The sequence below is a fragment of the Tachypleus tridentatus genome, chromosome 10, assembly GCF_004210375.1.
Source record: "Tachypleus tridentatus isolate NWPU-2018 chromosome 10, ASM421037v1, whole genome shotgun sequence".
Classification (NCBI taxonomy): Eukaryota; Metazoa; Arthropoda; class Merostomata; order Xiphosura; family Limulidae; genus Tachypleus; species Tachypleus tridentatus.
The window spans coordinates 143,363,802-143,391,355 of record NC_134834.1 but is presented as its reverse complement, the minus strand read 5'-3'; the positions used below and the strand labels follow the sequence as shown (position 1 = coordinate 143,391,355).

General features: G+C 30.5%; 1 protein-coding gene and 1 long non-coding RNA gene across 8 annotated transcripts; one reads left to right on the top strand and one right to left on the bottom strand.

Moving 5' to 3' along the window:
• The first annotated feature begins 681 nt into the window (after nt 1-681).
• Nucleotides 682-27,554, top strand: LOC143230506 (uncharacterized). Of its 7 annotated transcripts, XR_013016465.1 has the most exons (7): nt 684-1,167; nt 1,471-1,568; nt 2,129-2,205; nt 17,600-17,655; nt 18,254-18,283; nt 21,161-21,335; nt 25,144-27,554. It is a non-coding gene; the product is annotated as an uncharacterized LOC143230506 (long non-coding RNA). The 7 variants fall into 7 exon arrangements; XR_013016463.1 differs by lacking the exon at nt 2,129-2,205 and having other exon boundaries at nt 682-1,167; XR_013016464.1 differs by lacking the exon at nt 17,600-17,655 and having other exon boundaries at nt 687-1,167.
• Nucleotides 3,190-25,323, bottom strand: LOC143230505 (alanine--glyoxylate aminotransferase-like). Its single transcript, XM_076464183.1, is given in 11 exon segments — nt 3,190-4,135; nt 4,393-4,413; nt 4,415-4,473; nt 6,071-6,236; nt 8,247-8,342; nt 10,608-10,692; nt 11,908-11,978; nt 13,581-13,681; nt 16,508-16,572; nt 20,585-20,777; nt 25,138-25,323. Coding segments are annotated over 11 exon segments (1,203 nt in total). The 3' UTR covers nt 3,190-3,975.

Sequence of the window (27,554 nt, the reverse complement as noted above, 5' to 3'; positions counted from 1 at the left end):
TAGTAGTGTAAGACTAGAGGGAAGGCAGCTAGTCATCACCACCCACCGCCAACTCTTGGGCTACTCTTTTACCAACGAATAGTGGGATTGACCGTCACATTATACACCCCCACAGCTGGGAGGGCGAGCATGTTTAGCATTATAATTTTAACTTTACATCAACAACCTTGACTCAAAATATTTGAAAATTAATATTTTCATGTCTTGTACATTTGGTTAACATAATTCGTAAAGGAAAATAAAAAATATTTAAACTCGCATTTCCGTACAACTCCTATGAGTTTCGTTTATAAACAACACTTATACATGCAAGATAAAGAAAAGCACTCCATAACCCGAGCTTCGGGAATTTTATATATTTTCGCGTTTTTCTGTTCAACTGATTTTTGAACATATATTTTTTTTCCTAAAATCACTTATATTCAACCTCGGATTTATAAGGTATGAGCTTGCCGAGCTGAAGTCCAGGGCCTTACACTAATTATATGGTTTTAAGCTATAAGCGTATTACACCTACAGGTTCTGTATCAAAGGGGCATCTATAAATTGAAAAACCTAGTGCTAATATCCAGTCTTGCATATACTTGTAATTTTGTTGTAAATTTTGTGCTCCTCTTAAATGAGGGGTTTATAATAACTAAGAAACTATCATATCTTGAGAATATAATTCTAAAAATTATGTTTCATAGGCGATTTATGTTCTCCTTCACTGTTACTGCAACTTCTCGTCCTTCACCCTTTTATAACATCATAGCATGTGATTGAACAACTATTAACGAAATTGACTTCTCAAAACAGCTACAAGTAAACCCTAAATACCATTGGACAAAGCAGATTGCAAACTATTTAGAATAAATATGGAGCTGCGATAAGTAATTTATGAATATGTGGGAAGAACAACAGAATATAGTGTAAAGTTTATCAAAGATAGGAATAATAATCAGTGATGTCAAGAAAACCCACCTGTAGAGAAATATATATGTAAAAACGGTACGTTTGGGTTGAGAAATTTTTTACGTAGAGGAGTGAACAACGTTTCGACTCCTCTACGTAAAAATTTTTCTCAACCCGAACGTGCCGTTTTTATATATATAAAGATAGGAATAAACCATAGATCTAGCGATATTATATATGTATGCTGATACTGATTTTATTCCAAAAAATGTTGTAAGTTATATTTGTTCGAACTCTATAGAAATTTGTTTTCTGTGATACCCGTTAAGCCTAATTAGGTTTAAATAGTACTACTCAAGTCTGTTGAATATTAGTTATTGTAATTCCAACGAGTATACATAAACGAACTTATCTGTTGAAAAGAACATATACGCAGCAAACATCAGTTGATTTTGACAAAGAATACTGTTACCTTGTCTGACCTATTGTTATTTTGAAATATAATGTTACTGATAATTTTGACTTTTAAATTGTGTATTTTAAATTATCTATAACCAGAAATAATGGCTATTGCAGTTGTCAAAGTATCAAAACAAGTTCGTCAGTGAATATCATTCAAGTTGAAATGCAACTAACTGGATGTATGAAGTGGAATTTCATTATGACCATTCAGAGTAAGTATTATTAAAACGTTTCCAAAACAACCAAATAATAACAAAATGTAAAAAAAAAATAATATTTAAAGCCCAAACTTAATAAGTTTGTTCTAATTTTCATTTAATTGGTTTACTATTTTCACACCGACAAGACAAATCCAGGTGTATCAATGGTACTGGAAAGTTAAATAGGTAATTACCAATAATACAAAACATGGATGAGTAACCAAAGCAAGAATGGAGAAGGTAACAGCATTTCTGTGAAATGTCACTTTTTATTGACATATCCCCATAACTAGGTAAGCAAGTTTAAAATAAAATGCTGGATTTTAATGTAAATTGTAAAAACAAGTGTTAATGAAGCTAAAACTGATGGCAGTGAAAGTTTTTGTCAGCTAATTATTGATATTGTACTCTAAATTTGGCCCTCCATACTTCTCAAACAGGTATTCCAAGTAAAATACAATTGTCCAACCTTCTATTAGCTTCCACTGTAAACCTAGTTACATTTTAATATGGATATATACATATGCTAACTATCTCTTTCTATGTGTTAGTGTTTTCATTTTATTATACAGGAGTAAACGTATATATCTAGAAAATGGAAGCAATCTAACAATGTAACATGGTAACGACTGGAGTGTCATTATTTATTGTAAGTTGTTTCAAAATCTTTTTCACTTGTTTCGTTAGTGACTATTGTTGGTTATTTCAAAACCTTACCTATTTACTTTATTAGTGAACAGTGTATTACAAGAGCAATTGCAAAGTATCAATAATTGGTTGAAGCTAGTTGCTGGTACGTTGAATTTCTTTTTTTGTCTTTATATGAGAAATTAGAAGAAATAAATCAAAGCCTTGCTTGAAATATTTTAATAGTAAGATAATGAACTGAGAGAGGGAGAGTATAGATAAAATACCTGTTAATATAATTTATGTATCTGAAAGAAATTTTTTTTTTTGAACTGGCTTTAAATCTTTGGTAGCTGAACTTTTTGTAACATTAATTATTCTTTTCCTAAACTAAATAGTGTTAACTAGAAAAACAATGATAAAAAAACAGAGCATTCAACTTTAACCTGATGATAAATGAATTGTTTTCCAATGCAGATTTTAAATTCCCTAGAAATAAGTTTCGGTTACACATCCAGCTTTGTGCACTTGTAGGCCATATTAATATATGTAAGTGTGTGTGTGTATTATACACAAATTACACTTTAATGTAATTCCACAGGTTATATGTCTTGTGTGTGACATCAACATATGCTGTATTATTAAGCAACCCACAACTCATAATGTACAAAATCTGAAAACATAACATTACAATTTCTATGATACTAATTAAAATACAGGTTTTGTCAATAAGCAAGTAAGATAGATGGGACTAACAAGTTTAGATATATTTTTTTTGAACATCCTATGGAATGCAAACATTAATTAAAATATACAACTGACTATTGGTCAGTATGTGAGTACTTTTTGTGCATCTTGTACCATCGCCAAGTCAACCTGGAGGCTTACTGCTGTCTCATCAGAGGATCCCTTTGTGTTCTGAAAATTATTGGTTAGATCTGTAACTTATATATCAATAGATATTAAAATGGACCACAAAAATATATATATCAAATACCCTATAATATATCAGTTTCATTCTATTGTTATGAATTTTAATATTGGTAGATATGGAATGAAAATTGTCTAAAATTAATAAGATTTTTTTTTTGTATTTTAAATCTTAAAAATCACACAATAAGGCACAAGTACATGATTAAAAATTAACTTTTGCTTGGTAATTAGAATGCTGTAAAAAGTTATAATCTGTGTGAATAGCTGGGATGATTATGGATGTACAAAGACAAAACAACATCGACAAATGCTTGATGAGATTCACATCCTGGCAAACTGATGTGAGAAAGGGTACAAAATATTGTAAAACGAACAAAAACACTGTCATCAGGAGAAAAAAAAACTATAGGAAATTAAATATTAATTGCAGTTAATAAGATATACATGTCCACATAAAGGCATTTTGCACATGGAGCTTGGGCTATACAGTCACATGAAAGAGCCCATGCCAAATATTTGAAAATGAAGGATAATGAAAACAAAAAGTATAGTATTAGGTAATGCTAGTAAATCCAATAAAAGTTTTACAACATAGAAAAATTTAGTAACCATCAGCTTATGCAATATAATTTTTTAAAGGTAACAAAGAAATTCTTAAATGGATGAGACAAAGCATAAGTGAAACTCGATAGAAACCACAACTGTAGTGGAGATACTGTTATAAGCAGGAACACTGTGATGAGTAAAAAGCAGTGTAAAAGTACAATAATGTATGGCTATTGAGCATAAAACATAATTTGTTACAAGTATTACAATCAGTACATATATGTTTTCATATATTATGAAGTGTGCTTTCACTTTATAACTTGCTTGAAGGAAATCCACCCTCAACTAAAGCTTGCTTTAAAACAGCCAACACAAAATTGACATTCTGTGGCTTAGAGTTATTTCCCATCAAACCAATTCTCCAGACCTTGCCAGCTGTAGGCCCAAGCCCACCAGCTATTTCCAAGCTATACCTAAAAGAGTATAAAATTATATTTGTTACTGTTATTTTGACATATTTAATGAAACTTGTACTAAAAACTATTCTATTCTAAGTTCCTACAAAAAAAAAAGCCAATATATTGTATTACTGTTTAATATTTTGCATGAATTTGTGATATTTAAAATTAACTTATAAAATCATTAACAACTCATAGTTTTTTCAACATTAGGCCAAGTAAACTTAAATATAATTCTGAGAAGAACAAAAACAACAGAAACAAAAACTTACTCTTTCATACAAAATCTATCACCTTTTTCCACTGATGCCACATGGAATTTTTACAGTTGTCACAGTTGGCAATCTCTTCTCCTGAAAAAAATAAAAATATTTCATACAGGATAAGTTAAATAGGCCTAAAAATCACAGTACTTACACAAACACAAAACTTAAAGCATTCACAAAATTAAAATTTTGTGTTTACTATTGCTCATTTAAAGTATTCATTATTGTTTGGCTCATACAAGCCACAGTGAAATCAACTAGCTATTTAACATTGGCCATAGCTACCTTGTATACTAATTACCAAAAACTTAATATTTTCATCAGGTCAAAGCGATGTGGTTTTAATCACAATGCTTAGAACTTTTATTAACTGTATGAATACTAACACACATTTGATACTTAAAAGTTTAATCTAATTTACCCAGCATTTAGGGATTAATGGTTTAGCTTTGATGACTAATTAATAATTAATAGTACAAGTCACCTGTCATAAAAATTTTTAAAAATGCTAATCAAAGGTTCATCAATTGGCTTATAATAACCTCACTTGAATGACCAATTATATTAAAAAAAGTTTAAAAATGTCAACTCTTGAAGGCAGTTACTCCAAAACCATACTGATCATTAATGAGTTTCTAAAGATGTTAAAAAAATTTTCTTCTTTCTGAAAACACACACAAGAAATCACTCAGCACAAGGAGTCCTCTTTATGCATAACTGATAATTGTGATGTACATTGCTGGCTTCTCAAGGAAAAAAAACATACAATTTCCTGCACATGTCACTCAGTTTTTGACTTGCTTCAGCTTATCTCTCTTAATATGGGTTCAGTCAATTTGACCAATCATGTGACCACTTTGTACTCATTTCAAGCTTTATAAATTTAATACTTTTAAACTGCAACATAGTGTGTATATTGCCATGAAATGTTGCAGTCTTTCAGTGAACATTTAAGTCTTTCACGTACAAAAAATAATATTTTTTAAGTGTTTATGACACTTAGCCCTAATTTTCTTTATGTTAATGGCAGTAATGCACTAAATAATTTTTATTTAGTTAAATAATGCATCAGAGAACCTACACTAATAACATAAAAAAAGTAGTAAACAGTTTCCTCTAACTCTCAAAATGTTTCTGGCTTTCTAATTATGTGATAAGAGCTGTTACAAATTCATCCAATCTGGTTAACTTTCTCATAGAAATGAACTGTGTATTATATGTGAAATTGATACTTATCTGTTCAGAATGCAGTATTATATAATACATCATTTGATTTAAGGAAACCATAACTTTCTATTGATTATAATAAAATGTAAGAGAGAACTGTTGACAATTCTTGAAACAGAGAATGTGACAGGAGAGGTCTGATTTTCTATTTGATAGCTCTATAACTAAACAAAACTGAAGGCTATGAGATTTTGTTTTTAAGTTATGGTCCATATTTCATTATTTCTTGTAGGAGAAACTGTTACACATTGCACCACCTAAACGATGTTTACACTTTTACAGCCCCTATTGCCCCATTTTCCTTTCTTCTTATGGGGGAATGTTTCATTTATACATCATTTCATTATAAGCTGCAACTTTTCAAGCCCTAAATCTGACACATATTGATGACTCCTTGTATACATCTGAATGATATCTTATATTTGGATTTATATTCTAATATTCTAAAAGATGCAACCTTTTTTGTGACAAGTAACTCTAATCCTAAGTTTTCTAATCCTTCATACAACAAGTCAGCACATTGTTGGTGACGCTGCCAACAGTTTTCTAGTCCTTCTTCTACTATCTGAGCCACAGCTTCTCGCAAAGTATATAAACCAGTGATAGGGGCTGTGTGGTGATACCTAAAGTTAAAAATTTATAACTGTCATGATGGTATATAAATCACAAAGAAAACTGTAATTACTTGTACTACAACTACAAAGAAATAAAGTGAAATTTATAAAAATGTTAAACAGTTTTTTTCCCTTCTCAATTCTTCCAAATGTAATAAAAAGTTATTTAGGTCTACATTACTGTAGGCAGCATTGCACTAATAAATTATAGAAAGACAGGGTGAAATATTAAATACTGATTACCTAATTATACAATAGCGCCATATTATGTACAAGATAAAAATCAATCAAAATTTAATACTTGAGTGAATTAACAAACTGGTGTATCATGCATAGTATGTTTGGATAATAGCACAGTGTCTTGACCAACAAGTATTAAAATTATTGTTTTATGTTGGGATGACTTGCTTAAAAAAAAGAAAGGAAAAATATGTTTTCCCAACCAGTTAAACTGATATATACCATTTAAAGCAAAACTAAAGAAAACTGATGAAATAGGTTATAAAACAAGTTAACAGAATTGTACAAGTGATTCTAAATCTTTACATTGTGTGCTTTATCTGATATTTTATGGTATTAAGGTATAAGATTCATAAGCAATAAATAAGATACAGATATTTGTTTTATTATAATTTCTTTACACATATTTTTAATCCCTGAAAATGTTTTGTTTGTTTCTTAATTTATCTGTTTAAAAGTTACAGAGATCTTATTCTATGACAGAGAAGCTGAGTTAGGTTTAATGAGTATTATAGATACAGCATTTAACTAAGCAGAAACGAGAACATTAGATACACATATCGTCTAGTGTTGTGAATATTTTTCTTTGAATGTGGACAATGTCTCACCAGGTCTTGGGAAAAAATGACAATGTTTCACCCAAATAATTTTTATATATTCCACCTTTTTATTTATTTTTTATTACTTCTTTGAAAACATTTTGAAAGATTGTTTGTCTGCAATTTTAAGTTTGTTTGTTTCAAAGTGAGAACTTAACTATGGCAGGAAAATTACTTCAAAAGAGTGTTTGTTTCCAAGTGAAAATCTAATTAGGTAGGTGATTTGGTAATTATAGCCTGCATTTTCCAAGATGAGAAATTGCACATTGTTGCAAAAAACAATTGGCACTTAGTTGCATAAAATTGGCATCTCATTAGAAAGAAATAGTTCTATTTTAATAAAACAATGGTCAAACATTTTTCAACTGAATAGAAGAAACTACAAGTTTTCAAAAAATGATTAGAGAAATACAAAATATATATAAAAAAAACAATTTTATCTGAATACAAAAAAAAAGAAATATGACAATACAATTCATGGAAAGAAAAACTTAGAACAACTGCCCACAACTGAAACATCATTCAAAGAATTCTTAAAAATTTCTCTAATTTTTATAAATATTTGTGGTCGATTTTGTTGGATTACCAACTGCATTCAAGTCTAATAGTTATAATTATTCACAAAGTATGCATCTTATGCTTTATCAAAGTAACATCAAATTTTTGCAAATTTCTCGTTACAAACAGGAATGCAACATCATAAGTTAGTTTTAAAATGAGAGTCAGTGGTTATGGAGGAGAGACATTGTCCTGGATTAATTTTTCTTTTGTGAAATATGAAGGTTTTTCCCACTAGTGATATCCTTGCTGTACCTACGATAACTTAGACCAAAATATGACTCTTTCACACAAATTCTAAGCATGAAACAAAGTTCATAAAAATTTTGTTTCTTCAATTATGAAGGAAAATGCACAATTTTTACTTCTCTAAATATCTTATTCTGACATTTGTATACCCCCATTTTGGAATTATAATGTAATATCACAAGTTTTATGTTACACAGTTTTCATCCACAAAAAAACCCAAAAAAACTCTGATATCCTTACATAATGATTTTCTTGATGAAACTATTAAATAAAGTATTCATTTTGTACCATTTAAATCGAATCTTATAGCAAAACAATACCTCATATTTATGAACTCATTTTAATAATCATTACATATCCACATTTCTTGTACCTTGGAGGATCAGACGTACATCCCCAGTAGTTGGCTAGATGTAACAGATCAAGATAAAATGATTGCACAAGTGACTGCCGAGAAGAAATTTTTGATCTATAGAACAAAATAATTTTATACACAAATGGATAACATATATGAATACTAAAGGGATTTTAAAGACTTAAAAATATGAAAATATATCATTTGAACACAAAGCTGCAAGCTAACAACTAATTACATTTTAAATCTTTTTAGCATCATAAATATATTAAAGTTCAAACATTAAAACCTATCATTTCTTGGTGTAAACTTTACCACCAACTTAAAAGTCCTGGATTACTGGTAGAAAAACTACATTCTACAGAACCTTAAACAGGCACTCATACATCTGCATGTGTATGAACACAGTAAATTCTTGTAAGTGAAATGTAATCTTATAAACAGCTATGACAGCATCACTTAAAGCTGGGTATAAAAATAATTTTTTTGAGTTAACATTCATATTGCTGTAATAAAAGTTCACAGAGTTCCTTCTTTATGTATAAATAGTAAATGTTTTTCTCAACTGAAAGTGGCAAATCATCACATGTTGCTTACTAAAAGCTTAAATATCTTCTCACATGTGATCAGTTTAAAAGAGTTTATGTACCTAAGAACAAGCAACAATGAGTGATAAAATTTTGTTTTCTGACACAAGTTTTAACCCTTGTGCTCTATTTGTTTTTCACTATTCCTTATAGGACTAAACATTACAAACCTATTTTTTTCTCTTCTAGTGATATTATATTGTCAATGAGAAATTAGTGTTACGTAGCATTTTCTCTCATAACATTTACCATATATTCATTACATTTTTAGGGTAGTAACCCCATGAATATTGAAACGTAACAAAGAAACCAGTGTACTTGAAACCGTTATCAAAATCTGCCTTATCATTCGAGTGTGAAACCTTCAGGGTACATAGAACTTAAGGATCACTTTGTAAATATTAATCAAACTTGCTATCTAATCTCAAGATCAGCATGCCCTATATGTAATGACTCTCCTAAAACAAAATTCATAATAATTACCCAGAAAGTGAGTTACTGAATAACAAGGTTTTTTTTTTTTTTAACTTTTTGTAAATACAAAGCCTTTTCTCACCTCTCTTAATACTATGCTCATGTTGTTTCTATTTCCTCTAAAATATACTGCACATAGTCTTACACAAAAAGGAATGCCACTCCAAACTAGAGGTCACTGATAAAAGACATCTGTATGACTACTACTATACATATATACCATGCAGAGACCTTGCATGCTTAATAAACACTTAAAAATAAAGATAAAAACAAAGGCAAAAATTGCATCAAGCATTTAATACTAGCTTTGTAGAAGTAGAGAAATGAAACAAACTCTAGAGATGCATCAATGGTCAACTCTATTTTAAATAATAAATATAACCTGTAATGGGTATTTGTTTATGTGCTTTTATTGAACAATAGAGAGATGAACAATGAGCTTCACAAAGCATATGAAAATGTATAACTTAAAAGATGTGACAATGTACAAAATGTAAGCAAAATCTTAAAAAGTATTTGCAACTAAATAACCATGTTTCTTAAATTTAAAGCCAAAAAACTACACCAAAAGATTACATATGTAATCTGTTTGAAATAAACTCTTATTGACAGTAACCTTATATGTATATATATCTTTGCAAGCCATGTTGTCTGACCAAGAATTCCTCTGTCTTCCGTTTGTAAAGGAGTGCACACAGGTAAAACTCAACATTCAATTTTGAAATGATGAGAGAACAGGCATGACTAATGCTGATACCAAATTTTATTTTACAAGCAGGATATTCTACACTAAATTGTTATGGAATAATCACATTACCATTCCAAGTTCAAAGTGTGACGTAACTCAATAAACATTTAAATTTGCTGTGTGAAGTTGTTGAGCATTTTTAGCATGACTGAAATGTTCAACAATTTATTATTGTTTGGTGGTGGGCAATATAAGTAATTCAGAGCTTTGCCACTAAGTAAAACCAAGAGTGCAACACAGTTAACCTTTCTAAAGTCCATGAAATAATTTAAATTGATAGATTAACTTAAACAATTTTCTATCACTGGGGACAGGCACTTTTGCTTGTTTTACAATAATGCCTTCAATTCTGATCATTCTTTAACAAGCAAGTATACAAAAACATTTGTATTTATTGCAGAAATGTAAACTGTTAAGTTACCAACCTCTATGGACCTAAAAATGGTGTTTGTTTTAGAGCACTGGTTTCAGCATTGTGAGATCATATAATTACTACTATCTCACCAAAGGACCTTAATAATTGATCACTGTTCTATTTTCTTTTTTTTAAAACATAACAATATAACTTACACTGCTTTAGGACTGAAGCTAATGGGAGAAATGCCAGGTGGAGCTCCTAGTACCTTTTGTGATCCACTGTATAGAACATCTATACCTGTAGTAATATAATAAAAAGATAACTGGAACTGTAAAATCTGTATAATAACAATTGTGGACCCCAGCCTTTAACAACATTAAAGGCACTTTAACTACCAGCTAATCCAAGTTTGTATAATAACCATATCAAGTAATAGACTTTATATTAAAGCTACGTGATTTTATATAGAAAATTTGCAGATGTATTAAACCAAGACAGTAGGAGTATTTACGATATAATACACATTACTGTGCAAGAATAAACACATGGTAATATTTGTGACAGTTTGATCACAATCAGGTTTAATACATCCTAGTTTTGTCTGTTAACATTCTACTACACTGTATGACGGTGACATCATGTAGAAATGATACAAATACCAACCCTACTATCTTGTTTGCATTGTTTTTTGAAGGACTGGTATTAGCCATCCCTACATTTATTTCCTTTTTGAAGATTTTTCTTTACTTCTTTGCTTGTTGTTTTAATAATTCAATGTCTGTACAGACATTGGAAGGTTGTATTTAGAAGTTTGTGATAAATACAATGAGGTTCTAACTACAGTATTTATAATTTACCTATTAATGTCAGGTAACTCCTGCTTCACCATGTACTTACTCATTTTAAATGAAAGCCTGGCATGGCTAGGTGGTTAGGATGCTTAACTCACAATCTATGGGTCATGGGTTCGAATCCAAGTCACACTAAATTTGCTTTTTGAGCCATGGGGACATTATATTGTGATGGTTAATCCAACTATTCATTGGTAAAAGAGTAGCCCAAGAGTTGGCAGTAGGTGGTTATAACTAGCTGCTTTCCCTCTAGTCTTACAGTGCAAAATTAGGGACAGTTAGTGCAGATAGCCCCTGTGTAGCTTTGTGCGAAATTCAAAATAAACCAAACCAAACCAAGATCGCTAGCCTCAAATATAAATGTTAACCCTCAGTGCCTAAAAGAAAATAAGATGCTTGGCATTGTCAACCTCTTTGCCAACTACAAGGTAACTCGTAAATAGTAGCGAACGTGTTAAAGAGGTAACGTGAGTGAAAGCTAGATAGAATTTAGGTTGAATGAAGAAGGCAAACTTTGATCTGGTTAACTTATGAGAAGATTCTCCTTGATTGTAAAGATGGCACAAAATGTAAGTAAACAAAGTTTATTCTATCAATCAATGTGCAAATGTGAGTGATTGCTAATAAACATTTTAAAATAAAACATTAGTGATGTACTTACCCCACTTGTCCATAAAGATGGGAGTACCCCCAAGTGAAGCAACAGCATCAACCATGAGAAGACATTCATACCTACAAAAAAGAAAATAAAAAATGGGAAACTATAAATTATCAAACATTTACATTCAACAGAAAGGCCAAGGAAAGATACATTCAGTTGAAGTATGTGGATAAATATCTTGAGGTTCTTCTTAACATTTAACATTCTTCTCAGCTCATTTACTTGTGATCCAAGCACAATTTGCTGGAAAAAAAAAAAAAAACTTTATCAATCACTTCATCAGGTATGAGTCCACATCTTTGAAACTGATGCTTAAAAGTCCAATGACTGAGATCACTGTATTTTTACATTCAATACCAACAGTGTTGTTATTGTACAGAAGTAACAGATTGTTTATCCCTGTTTTCAACTCTTACAAAACTAAGCTTCCAAAACATAATATTCATAAAATTTAAGTTTCTTTAATTGTTCACAATATGTTTGATTCTAATATATTATAATTTAATCTGTATTTTTACCTAAACATTCTCATTAGTATTACTGCCTGAAAAGAAATTTACTAGATAATTAACTCATGGAGTATATTTTGAATTCCTCAATAAAAAAACAAAAGTCATAATTTACCAGTATTTTGCTGAACGAAACTCCAAATAAATACAATCTTACTTATTTATAAATAATACATCATTTTCAGAATTTATCACAAAAATGTCGTGTATGTAACAACTTCTTAAGAGTTGCTGATGTCATTGTAGTATATAAAAATACAATGTTAAAAATTGTAAAAAATAAATAACTTTTAACTAAACATTTCCACAATATGAAATGTTTACATTTCTGTACGTCATTAAACTAAAAAACATATAACATATCATGATGCCAGTTTAAACATATTTTCTTTTATATTCTAACAATGAGATATAGTGCAAAGACTCTCAAAATATAAATTTTTACTGAGAAGGTTTGAAATGAATTTAAGAGGTTTTTAGGGTTACAAAGGAAATTTGAGATTTTTGAGATGAGGAAAAGTACTTTTAATCTTAACATAAAAATTACTTTGCATATGGACCATTTAAAATGAACAAATCTTTATTTTAGTTTATTAAAAATGCTTGACTAAAAATAAGAATTTTTTTGTATGTGAAATACTTATAATGTTAACTGAAAGACTGAGAAATTTTGTGAAGATGTACACATTATATTGAAAGTTAGAAGTATTAAAACTATAAAGACTATATAAACAAGTACAGAGAGGTTACATGGTTGGTGAAATTGACTGAGCTTGTGAAGGGAGAATAAACGTGTTAGTTTACCATTTTATCTTTGCTTGGATAACAAAATTATTGCAAAAATTTCATTTCAGTAGCCTTAACAATTCTGCCCTCCTCTCCCTAAACTTATCTGTTTATTTACAAAAATATGAAAGTCCTAATTGGATTTACTATAGTAATTCATACTGACCTTACCATTATTATTTATATAATGTTCTTCATCAGAATACTGATTATTTAAAACTAATTAGATATAATCAGTTTTTTTTATTTATAAATAGAAGAATTTTGTTTTTTAATAAGAAGTTATTACATAATCATTTTTGTAATGTCTCACTTTATCAAAGAAAAACAATAGCACCAAGTCATAAAATAACAGTAGAAGCATTCCATTTATATTACTTGTGGCATAACTCTCCCAAGTTTTCTAATGGCTGTAGGGTTCCTGTACTAGAATCTCCATGACAAATACTCAGTACATTGGGATGATACTGAATCAGTGCCTACAGATTAAAGAAAAAAAAATGATTTCCATGAAACACGAGTCAGTTCTAACATTTTCACCAACACCTGTATATTAAAACACAAGTCTTTCAAAATAAAAGAACAAAATAAATGGCACCATAATTGTTTCAAATAGTAAATCCTGAAACCATTAATCAAGTATTATTGAACAGTTATTTCAAAAGTTTCAAATAAAACAGGTAATTCTCAAAAAACACTAAACAATGTACCCAGACTGGCCATTTATCAAAGTTAGATCACATTTTGCAGCAGCATTAACAGCCCATACTTAAAATGACAAATTTCACAAGATGCCACAAGCTGTCTTGTTCAGGGAGAGCTTATTCACTGTCAAGCTTGGTCTGAAAAGTGTTCACAATTGCTTACAGAGGACTGTTGAGATGAATATGAAATTCACATCAGTTGCAAGAAATAATGAAAAGATCCAGGTGGTGTCAATGTCTTTTACTAGCTGACTCAAAAATGTTAATATTATATTTGTCATACAACAAATTATAGTCATTCTTTATCAGTTTGTGAAAGGTGTCCACACCATGACAGTTATTGCTGTATCAAATAACTTATATATAGAGTGTTCCAACCATTGCTGTATTTGTTGTACCCAAGCCAGCTAGAAGAACTGTGAACTGAGCGAAACATGAAGGTAGCAAGGATAAAAGAAATAAAGAATGATTGCAATACTATTGTTATACACATTTCTGATTCTTGAAAATCCCTAATGGCCTAGATTAAGATTGTAGTGATTAAAAAGGTAATATGCCTAATTCTAATGTCTTATGGCATGAGCACTGAGATTTAAACATTGGTTATTTTGGCCAGAGAAAGTGACTGATTACATTGTCATGTTCTTAGAATCAATTTCAAACTAGTATCAGTGGGAATCATTGTTGCATTATTGTTTTAGAAAAATAAAACTGTCCATCAGGATAGAAATGCAGCACTGTCTGAGTGGACATGACTGTGAAGAATAATTTAGGTCCAATCTATATTTAGTCATCTTTAAAAAGGTTCTTAAGTTTTTCAAGCCTGCATATCACTTTTCATTAGAATTTTTTCTGCAGTACCACAATGAGTTAATTAAAAAAAATTGGTAGCAAAAATTACTTTATAAAAGTTGTGTTAATTATTTTTACTAGACATGTCTGTAAATGTGATGCAGTTAAAAAGTTAATATATTTTACATTTCCCTATTCAATGGGAAGGATGTGAATGCTTTTCTGACACAAATGAGATGAAGGACACCTTGTGTGATTTTTGTCTATTTTAATTGAGTTACATTCGGCATTCATCTCTAGTTAGTTTTATTGACACTAACATAGTCTTTTGTAAAAAAATTCCATACACTTTTTTCTGCAGTCTGGTTAGACTCAATCATAAAAATTTAATTTTTAAATATTTAAATAATAATAAACTATTATTTTGACAACACTAACACTCGTATCTTTTCCTTTCTTAATCAACCAATGAATATTGAATATTGCAAGTTGTTTCTTTTATACCACCTAAGTGTAACAATTAACACAAACTGGCCGAATACTGAAGCTGTTGAGAACAAACACATACATGCTTCCATCTGCTGGCACTGATGTTTAAAAAAAATATTTGGGGTTCATGAAAACTGGAAGAATAACACACAGTTAAGAATGCATTTTCACAGAGGCATGAAGCTGTAAAGATTTTAAATCAATACTAGCTAATTGATCTATTCTCTATCTTTCAACTAAAAAACTGTTAAAAATTGAAAGAAATTCTGAAAAACACATTTCAAAACTCATTTAAGTTTTCTTTTTTTTCATTAAAAAGTGTACAGGATATTCTTAAGTTCTTATGGAGAAGGAATGAGTAATCCTCTGTTCAGAGCAAATATCAGGATAATATTCCTAAAGTTGTTTAACTACAATATTCTTCAATATCAGCCACAATTTCTGGAATAATCTCAAAAGGGAAGAGGCTAGAAATGTGGAAGATTAATATGTATGTGACTGAGAGAAATTATGGGTGGGTTTCTACATGAGAACCTCAAATGGGTTTCATTAGGAATTGTGTAATTATTGCATTAATTTTTTTCACGTACTACTGACATTACAGCTACATGACCACCAGTGATACATGTATCAGTTTGAAAAACCATTACGCATATCACTGTGCAATACTGAAACCAAGTTTTTCTCTTTGCTTCTTAGATATGATATGATATCATATGATATCTGCCACATATGATAGTTGTTGCACTATCCTTTTAGATGTTAAAGTTAGAGACAATTAATTAATTACCAAGGAAGTGATTAACTGGGACATTGTATACATCTTTTAAGTTTATTTATAATTTTCTAACACACCCCGTCATCATCAACTCGGTGATAGTCACACTTCCTTTATTCCTTTCTGATTGCTACTGTTGATAGATTCTGTTCACAAATGTATTTAAATACAAATAATCTTTGTTAATGATGTTCTTTTTTGTGGTCACCTACTATCATCCCTTTTTTTATCATCAAAAAAATACTGACTTTTATTCAGTCTTGCACCATATTTATAACATGAGTAAGTAAGTCTCTACACTTATAGGGTCCAAGTAAATGCTTATCACACAACACTACCAATCTTCTCCTTATGTGAAATTAATTGGAGTGTTCTACACAAGTTTCAGTGATAGTCGTATAAAGTGGCCGTTAATTGTATAACTGCACTGTTCACAAACTGATAGCATTTTTTTGAAATACTGATTTGCTATATTGAAATAAAATTTATGTTACCTAAAGTGTAAACATATACTTATTAAAGTCTTGCAGTATTGTACTTACTTTTTCAAGCTCTTCTAGAGAAAATACTTCTCCAAGAGGGACAAAAACCTTGAATGTATTTGCTCCTATAGGAGTAATAATTTTTCATAAATAAAAACAATCTCAATATAAAAATCAAATAAATTTGTTACCACCAAAATAAAGACTAAACATATGTTTCATACTACACACTTTTAACAAAAGTAGCTCAAAATACAAATACACGTTTTGTTTCATTGAATACACTATCTTATGAACTATTTGATGGATTAGGGTGCTAAGGAACAAAATGTGTGTTTTGACTACACTCTACATTTCTATAACAATCTACTTTGAAAGGCAGGATAAAACAACATGTATAATACAGACTATATATTAGCATTGATCCACATATACCTAATATAGTGCTACTTCTCATCAGAACTGTTTATGCCATTTTTGTGATATCAGTGATATGTGGTATCAAGGTGTAGGATGGACAAGCAAAAGTTTGACCTTTGTTTCTAGTGTAATATATATGATGCTATAAACATGTGCACAGCATTTCCCTGACAGAACCAACTAGTGACAGATTGAAGACTAAATTAAAATTACATGTCTGAAAATACATGCACTCAGATCATATTTGAGTCTTCAAAATCTTTTTTGCTCCTGGTATGTACACACATATCATAAGAACTCTCATTATTTACATGCTCTAGAGTAAATGACATCCTTTGTCTCAAGTGGCATACCCCAGTGGTAAAATATATCTTGGATAAGCATGTAAAGTTGTTAAACTGTATCTATTTAGGTTCAAATTGCACACTTCCTAGACCATCTTTATATCTCTATTATCTTCTTCAGCTGATTTCTTTGCTAAACCAACTTTTTTTGAGAGACATGCTGAAATATCCTGTCTGCAAGGACATCTTCTGCACCCAAATTCTGAACGCTTCAAGTTCAAAATACATTGCAAAAAGTAAAAATATGCAAGTGTAGTCTCTAAAGTATTGAAAATGGTACTACATCAGGGACTTTTCTATCCTTTTTATCTTGTCTTTGATAGATTATACTAATATTAGTATTGTTTCAGCAACAGTTTCTATTTATTTATGAAGTACGTCTTTCTAGTCTCAAGTCCCATGTCTTGCTAAAATCTATGGAACCACAAAAGATAGAACCAAAAGGTATAATTAGCTTTTAATCAATTAATGTGTCATGAACTAATAAATTAATGTCATGAAAATAACTGATTTGTATTAAGAGTTTTGGGTTATTCCAACAATCAATTAATCATGATTATGTCAACTGTAACAAAATTAATCAACTAGTCAAAATAGCAATTAAATTTATTGTAATGAAAATCCTAAACTAATCAAAATTAGGATTTTTAACTATTTACAGCTTTTGATTATTCTAACTATCAGTATAATCAAAATATTGTCATACTATCATATTTGTTTGTTGTTAAGCAAAAAGCTACATAATAGGAGAGGAAGGTATGTGCCTTGCGATTTGAACATTTGGCTACAGTGTTACACCACTAAATTCTTAAAAGTTAATTGTTGTAACACTATCATTGTAAAAACGAAATATTATTGTAGCTGATTTGAAGAAGTTAAACACTGTTGTTACTTGTTAATGCAACAATACAGTATTATCTTATTCCTTCCCCACTGATTTTCAAACTTTCTGAGATACTACTTTCTTTAACTATCAAAAGTTTCATTTTATGAAATAAGTCCATGCTTTTCTAATTTCAATATTTTCTTACTGTAAATTTAGGCTACTTGAAGATATCAAAGAATTCTCTAGGTAAGTATTCATTTGTCTAATAAATAAACAAAATGACACCCCAACATTGTCGTGAACATACATAATTATAAACAAGTAAGAGAATAATTAATTCTTTGGAATAAAAAGTTTGAAAAACTATGCACAGTACTGATAAGTAAGTAAATATCATATTGTTTCTAATTATATTAAACAATGCAATTGGATTGCATGTATGATAGTGTTGAAATTTTGGTCATTTGTTAGTGGGTGCTTTTAAATTATCTGGTGAAAATAATTTAATGTACACTCCAGATCACAATAACAAATTAATTTCTTTCTTACTTATACATTTTGTAAACGTATACCTACAAAAACACTATCTATTAAAATAAAAAATTGGCTTCCTGGTATAATGTGCAATAGCTAACACATCTGATAATATAAAACTCAACAAGAAATTTCCAAGTTTCCTCTTTTTGTCTACTTGCTTTTGAAATTATGCCTTCTTTCTTCATATTTGAAGATAGTTTCTCACCTTTCATTAAGAAATTGGATGAACTATTGGAACTATACCACTGAAGAACATCTTGCAAATCTTACCATCAATATGACCATGGACTGGCATATCTAAACAACTAATAAATCTCATTTGAGGCAGATGGAGTACTCTCAGCTAAACTTTGCACTACAAGTCCAGCCAATTCATTTTTCCCAATGTCTGATCAACCCTTTGTTGTTCTTTTGAGCAGATGAACTCAAATACTCATCCTTAGGGTACTGTTTCCACCATTAAAATGGTGGCTAATTCCTTATGGTCTCAACTGTAATGGTCAGGTTTCCCTCACCTATAAAAATTCCCTCTGGTATCCTTTAAGAGTTCTTATTTTCTACTAGCTTTTGTATGCAGCTCTTGGTAATATTTCATTTTCACTTGAAACACTTACTGTTTTGTGGTCTATTTCTTCTATTCGGTGTAACCAGTTGTCAAACAAATCTTTCATCAGTGTGAGATGATGTTTTAAATATTACTCAATCTGATGATTCAGTATCATCAAGATGGTATTTTTAGTTGTTTATCTGCAACCTCAATGGATTCTAATTCCACTGCCAACTCCACAGTTTCAATTAAGGGTGTACATCTACTTTGCTGCTTCAATCTGATTTGTATATTCTTCTTGTTTTTCTGTGGTGTCTGTAAAGTGGTCATGTGCTAATGAGTCCATCATTTTACAAAAAATGTCTAGGTAAAATAACTTAGCAAGCCTTTCCAAGTTTTCTGCAGGTTTGATTGAGGTCTCTTTTCTTTTTTCTGTACCCTGTTCCAGAACTTTGCCCTGGGTGCTTTTTTCTGGTACTTTATTCCAAATATCAAATGAGGCAGCTACCACTGATTCAAATTGTTATAATTCTCAGCTGGAAGGTTATTTCATTCAGTTAAGGCTAGTTCTTTTAAATGAGCCCAAAGATAAATGGTTTGTCGTTCACGGTTACACTTGTTTCATTTGGAAATGATTTAGAACTCGCTTTATATTATTCCTTGGTACCTTCCAATCATAGTCCATTTGTTTATAGATTGGTTGATTTTAAGCTGGTCAGCTAAATTCTAGATTATATTTGGTAAAGTCAAGGCTGGATCAGTCTTAAAATGCCTTTCAGTTACAGATGGTACAACATGCTTTGCATGTTTACCATAAGACTCTCAAATTTCATGAATTATATTAACCATTAGATCTCCAGTAGAGGTTCAGTCCGTAATGTACATAGAATTAAACTGGATATGTACTTTTGCTGTTTTGCAACAGCCAATACTGAACATGCCAGCTTGAAGTTCGTTCTGTGAAAATAAGATAATACAAGTTGTATTTTTCGAGTCTTACCTAAAAGAAAAAAATTATCTTAAATTCGGGTCAATATGATATTTTTACACAAAAATGTTTTTTTTGGCAGAAATATGTCATAGTATGATAGAAGAATGCAGTATTTGAAAACATTATGAATCTATTGCACACTCATTGTTTCTGCTTGCACAGGTGTGTATATTTGTATAGAGGTGCATGCACTAATCTATCAAGCTAACATAATGAATTAATCAATCAGCAAATACCACTACTCACCCAGCACTGTAACTGGTTACAATAGTGATATAAGTTGCCCTGTTGATATCACTGTTTTATCCATTAGCAAAATGAGTGTATTTAGTGGAAGAAACATTCTTATATAATACGAGATACATTTAAACATCCTTATCTTATAGGCACCCTCTCTTCATTATGATCAGAATGAGTATCATGATAAAATAAATACTAGGCCAAGTGTAGTAATAAATTAAAGTTTTAATACCACATCTTTCTGCAACATCAGCAACTCTTTGGCCCCAGATGCCATGTACAGCTACCAAAAGTTTTTCTCCTGGTTGTAGTAGGTTGAACACAGCTGCTTCGATAGCACAGTGACCCGTGCCACTTATAGCTAATGTATAAGGATTTGTTGTTTGAAAAATATAACGTATCCCTGTCTTAATGTCAGACATAATCTGAAAAAAAAAGATATTCCTGAGAAGTGATGAACTGAATTTTATATTTTATTTATATTTTTATATTCTATTAATATATTATTCTATTAATAGTTATTCAGAACCTTTATTACCTATTCTTGTTTGTATTGGTGCAATAAACTGTTTATTAATTCTGTATGTAATTCTAGTTAATAATTAGGTTTTGCTGTGACAAGTTGACTGATAAATTTTCTTTTTTTTTAAAAGAGAAGTTATTATGAATTTTACATTTGAGATTTACTGTATTATTTTGCATATTTTCCTTTATTTCAATGATGCGTGGTACATGCATTTTGTTCAGGGGTAAATGGATATTTTAGATGTTTAATTGGGTTATGATAACGAAATGTATCTTTCAAAAGGCTCAGAAAGATATAGTACACTATCTTTGAAGAACGTGCTTGCTTAAGGATCAGTTAGAGACAGCTTTGGAGAAGACTGTACAATCAGAGGAAGAAAATAACAGGATAGGAGCAGAAACTAAGAAAGCAAGATGAGATATCATTAGAGCTAGGGCTGAGGTTGTTTTGATAGAAGGTGAGGAGGAGATAAATAAATTTACAGAAGTGTTTAGTAGTAAAAACAATTAGCTACAGAGGCAGGTTTAGCTAGTATTGAGGTGTCAGTTTCTAACAGACTTAAACCTTTGACTGTTTGCAATGAGGAAGATGATCATTCAAAGGATGTGTTGCAGTATTTCCAGGTAAAACTGAATTAACTTCAGAACAATTGAATAGGTCTGCTTAAGACAAGGAGATTCAGTCAAAATACCAATTATGCACTTCTACATGTCTGAGTAACTGAGTCAAGAAATTGAGTGAAATAAAGAAACTGGACTCAAAATGGAGCATGAAATTAACAGCAGTTATTTATATCAGACTTAAAACACAAATTCAGTGCTGTATACTTGTTTCTGACATGGAACAATTGCATCTACAACATCTTCTATATTCTATTGTTAAAGTAGAAGCCACGTATCACACTAACTAAATTCAACATTCTTTATTTCACAAGAACTGTTGTATTTACCAAAAGCAACTAGTGCTACCATGTGAATGGTCATTCTCAGTTGAAGATAAGTAAGACTGTAACCTCCAGATGTCACCCAAGCTATCATTTGAAGGGTACTGCTATGACATCCTTGCACAATATGCAATATTGCAGTAATATACCCTAGAGTAGAACAGGTACTATTTACTAAAAAATAACAAAGGAACAGAGTACAAAATCAGTTTATCAACTTTATCTATCACACTATGTTAAACCTGCATATATAGAATAAAGAAGAAATTCAGAATAAATACTATAATATTACAAGAAATTAGAAATGTATGATTTATTCATATACCATAGTACATAGTGTGCAAAACAGAAAGACTGGGGCTAAAACCTGCTTTCAATGTGGTAAGGTAGACACTATTACAGTGTATGTTAACAGTTTTGGTGCTGTTATGAAGGGTCTTGTTTTGTAGTACATTTAGGAGTTAATAATGTTAGTTGTAGTAAATCATATACAGATGTTAAAGTATAAAGAACTCCTTTAGATTTTAGGGACAGAAATAAGACACAAGATCCTTTATTGGGGTATTCTCATGGAATAGGTACAGAAATAAATTAATTAGTGGGTTTCAAAGCTTAAGTGAAAGATTATCAGAGTCATACTTAAAGCAACAAGTGGGCTGGTATGATTTGAGGGATAGTTTTCAAGATAAGGATGAATTATACACTAGAGTTAGATTCCACTTGAGCAGTTCAGATAAAAGAAGATTACCAGTGAAGCTTTGAAGAAATTTTTTAAAGAAAATTTAAACTTAGTTGGTATAGGGGTGGAAAAATTACAAGTAATTAAGTAAATAGGATGTCTAGGAAAGTAAGGATATTGGAAAAACAAATTACTGTAAATCATTACCAGTAATATAATAGTTTTAGAGAGAGGTCTATAATATTTAAGAATGAGCTTGGTTGCTGTTATTCTGATGCTATGAGTATCAGAAACCACATAGATAAATTCAGGACTCCAGTTAAAATGGAAGAGAGTGATATAATAGGGATTACTGAAACTCGTTTAAACAAGTTTGAAAGATATTAATTATAGAAATTATTTTGAAAGTCTGTAGTACAAATTATGTAACAATGATATGTTTTTTTGGAAGGAAATGCATTAGCTTGTTATATAAGAGTTGAACTACACCCCAATTGTGAATGAAGAAACAAATAAATGTTAGTCATGAGTTTGAAAAGTAGAATAATTTTAACTGGCAGTTTTTATAGATCTGCTAATCAAACAGTTGAGAAAACATGTAATGAGATCAGGTTGCTACTAATAAATATCTTGATATAATAATTATTGAAAAAGTTAACTTCAGAAACAGTGACTGGGATTGTATGGAGTGAAGTAGTGAATTACAGGGATTTCTTGAACTTATTCAATACCAAATGATAAAAGATCCAACCAGAGAAAATAAATTTCTAGATTATTTGTTAACCATTAATAATGATGTGGATTTACAAGTTGAGGAGGAAGAAATAGTTTGATCATAACATAATCAGGTTTGAAGTTTTACTACATGCAAAGATAAAAGTAAATGAAATTTTAGTTCCAATTTTCTGAAAGCCAGTTTAGAGTTCATGTGACAAGATTTATTATTAGAGAAATGGGGATAATGAGTTGAAAAGTATTGTAAAAACATTTGATAAAAATACTTTTATTCACGATAATCATGTTACTAACAAGAATAGAAGAGAATTAAAGGTAACTTGGTTTAAGAAGGTCATTAAAGAGAAAAGGATATGCAAGTGCCTTAAGTTTAAGCAGTTTAAACCTAACACTTACAGAACAACAGAAAAATTAGGAATTTGATTAAAAATGGCATGTGAGAAACAGATGGCTGATGGTTTGAAACTAACAACAAGCAGTTTTTAAGCATGTTGAAGATAGGCAAAATCTCAGAATGTATAGATTTAGACCCTGCTGATGACAAGGTTTTTGTGGAACATTGTGAGAAAGTTGAGCTTTCAGATGCTTACTTCTGTTTTAACAAAAAAGTATTCAATAAGAAATAGTGGAATTGACCTGAATCATATAGATACTTATCCTTGCCACACATCTGTTGTAAATGGGAAACAAATTCAACAGAATAACTGAAGTAAAAGATTTTGGCATTGCAGTGGATAACTCATTCATGCCATTAAAGAGTTCAGATAAGGGCTACTGGGATGATTCCAGGGATAGAAGAGTTAATTAACACAGTTTTTATAAGATGGCAATTGGCTTATGTAATGAATTACTACCAGTAGTAGTAAAGGTTGGAACTTCACAACAATTTAAGAAGGGAGTTGATTATTTTGTGAAAAATAAAACGTGTTTTGATTTTTACCTTTCTCAAGGGTAGTTATGAAGGGATGGCCCTGAAGAACCAAATTATTCTTTGTTGTCTATTTGTTAAATAGCTTGTAATTAATGATGCAATCTTCTTGGCTTGTCTACTGTGTGGCAATTGGTCAAAAATATTATAAATGCAAGTACATCAAATCCTCACTTTTTTTTTACCATTCAGGTAACAAGTAAGTCCTTAAAAAAAAAGATAACAGATTGGTAACAAGCAAGGTGTGCAGAAAACCCTCGAGTAGCTTTGTGTAAAATTCAAAAAACATCAACGAAAAAAAACACAAGCAAGCAAGCAAGGTGCTCTTTGATGAATCTGCATTGAATTTCTTATAAAGATTTTGCAGATCTTTTTATTGCACCATCTAGAATTTTTCCTGCTACAAAAGTAATACTATTGGTTAATAATTTTAAGAGGGAATTATTGTTATTACCCTTTAATAATTGGGTTAACATTTGCAGTCTTCCAATCCTCAGGCACCTGTTCAAAATTTACCTATCAGAAATAAAAGGCTTGTATATCTGATCTTTAACATTTCTTAAAACTTTGAGAAAAACACTTTCTGCATCTAGTGATTTATTTTTACTTTTTATAATTGATACTTTTGGGAAAAATACAACTTTGTTTTTTTCCCTCAACTCTGTTATTTATTTTTACTCATTCAACCTTCATAGTAACCACCAAGGGATTAGTATCTAAATAAATCAGGTCATTTCCAATACTTCTCATAGGAAGCTCTGGGTCAAGAATGTTGCCAACATCATCTTTTGCAAATACAGAGAGAAAGAATCATTTAAAATATCACACATCTCAAAGTTTTCAACAAAAAACTTTGCCACCAGTATCCTTGAAAGACTCAATATCCAATGTTATCTTTCATGTAATTTTGCAATACAAAATCTCAAAATAAAAGTACTAAAATGGTGTTATATATATACTCTTTGAATCTCTACCTTCAGAATTTCTGGATGCAGATGACCCATTAGAGGCTGAGAAGCTGCAGCTAACACACGGGTGCTAGTGTTAGAAGGCCCAGGACCCATCAGAAGCATATGTGGCACTTGAAGGGGACATAGAAGTTCTGCTGGTGGTCTTACATCTGTGCTTATTTGTCTGAATCCTTTGTTCCACTTCTCCATACTTTGTTCTACAAAAATAATGTACTAATTCTTCTATTAATAATTATTCATATACTGAAGTAAAATAACATGGTTTATATGAACATAAAATAAGGACATATATTAAATACTTTTGCACAGTAAATATTCTATTACAGATAAAGTTCCACTGCAGAATTACCATGTTAGAAACAATGTTTTCAATACTGGTGACAGGCAAAGTCATAGCCTATTGTGAAACTTTGTGCTTAACTAACAAATAAGAAAAAAAAAGACAAGAAAAAAAAATGTTTACAATTATTTATACCAAATAACAGTGCATATTAATCTTAACATTTAGGCTAGGTATCAGAAAATGGGTCAGCAGTTAAAAATAGCAGCTTTGACTTATTTAATTGGTTACCAAGGCAATCAGAAAAGGGTCCACCCAACTTCACTTATGTCATCTAGTCTTTGCAGAACATTGTAGTATATTATTTTGATATGTTACATACAATGCCACATATACATGGAACTATGATATATTCATATTCATTACACACATGAAATATTAATTCTAACACAGTTATAAATTATCTCAATAAAGAATAATGTTATTGCTAGCAGAAGTTATAATTTGTTATGGTAATCAACACTGGGAAGATGTTTTTAAACCCCAATGAAAGATACTCTACAAAGTGAATTACCAAAGTTTTTGTTAGATAATCAACATGGTTTCACTAGGTGAAAACCTTCACTTAGTGAATGTTTTTCACATTATTTGAAGAAGTCATTGCTTCTGCAGATGAGGGTATTATAAATATGTTGATTTGTTTTATCTTAATTTTCTAATAGCTTTACATAAGATGTTTTATTGGATAGAAATGTGTCTCGATGTAAGAAAGCAGATATTTGATGTCTTAGTTTATCTGTATTAATATCACAAGTTGAGTATCACAAAAATAAGTGTTAGGACATGCCATAGAAAGCAGTAAGGCCATGGCCTGATTACTTTTTGCCATGGCAAGTATGGTTACAGTGTATGGATTAAAACTTATTTTAATTCAATACATTTTCTAGTGCATATACAGTATTTGTAGTTCACATGGTTGAAGATTCAATCTCACAGGATTAAATTTTCCCAAATTTTTAGGGGGATATGCTCTCCCAGATCACCTTAAAAATGTAATGATTTGCATGTCAGTAGTATGTTATGAAGGAAAGGTCTCTAAGTTGGTCTTAGCCATTCTTTGCTGTGAAGATGCTATTGCTGCTTTATAAAAGGATTTAGGTTATTTTGAAATTGAGCAAATAAATAGCAAATAGCTTTTACTTATGATAAATGCAAAGTAATCATGTGTGTTAATATAATTCAAACAAGTATGAATTTGATGGGGCTAAACTTGACAGTTATGAATGAAAAGGACACTGGTAATTGGCACATCAGCCTTAGCCACCCAAGCAGTATGTTATTGCTAGTGTTAGAGCAAACAGAATTCTGGGTTGTTTTTATAGAAATAATGACAAAAAAAGAAAAAAAAAGACAATGGTAAAAAGTACACATACACACAACTCATTAATAATTCATTTGGTTTACATGATTTCAGTGAGTGCTTTAGAATTGGCTTTGCTGTTATTGATAAAACTTTCTAAAATATTTTTTAAAGTGATTGAGAGATGGACTCTTCTTTATCAGAAGCAAACTGGATGGATTACTTTTCAGGACTCAGAAACATAAATACATTTTTGTCCTCAGACCACATATTGAAACTGGGTATCTTTAGAGCAATGTATAAACTTGTAATCACACATCTTATTATGTTTTCAGCATTATAAGCGCACTACTCAACAATGAAATTATGCATTTTAACAAACTTACTTAAAACCCATCAAACGCAATCCTAATTTACCCTCATTAACCACATAATCTTAACACCACTCACTAATTTTCTCATGAGTGATGGGTTTTCCGTAATAGAAATAGAAAGGTTGTCACACCCAAACAGGTTAAGATCTCTGAAATTGTTTTCTGAAATCTACTGTCTACAAGTTTTGTTGTGGAAGCTTATCTTACGAGAATAAGCTAAATTTAAAATATTTCCTCCTGAGAAAAGAAGGGTGTGATTAAGTGTCACCGTTAGAATTAATATGAGACAAAATTAAATATTAAACTAGGTTCAAGTCATGTTTGTTTTGCCTTTGATATTTTAAGAAATATGTTAAATTCACTGTAAACTAAAAAGTGAAAGTTTAATAAAAACTTTACAATTGAA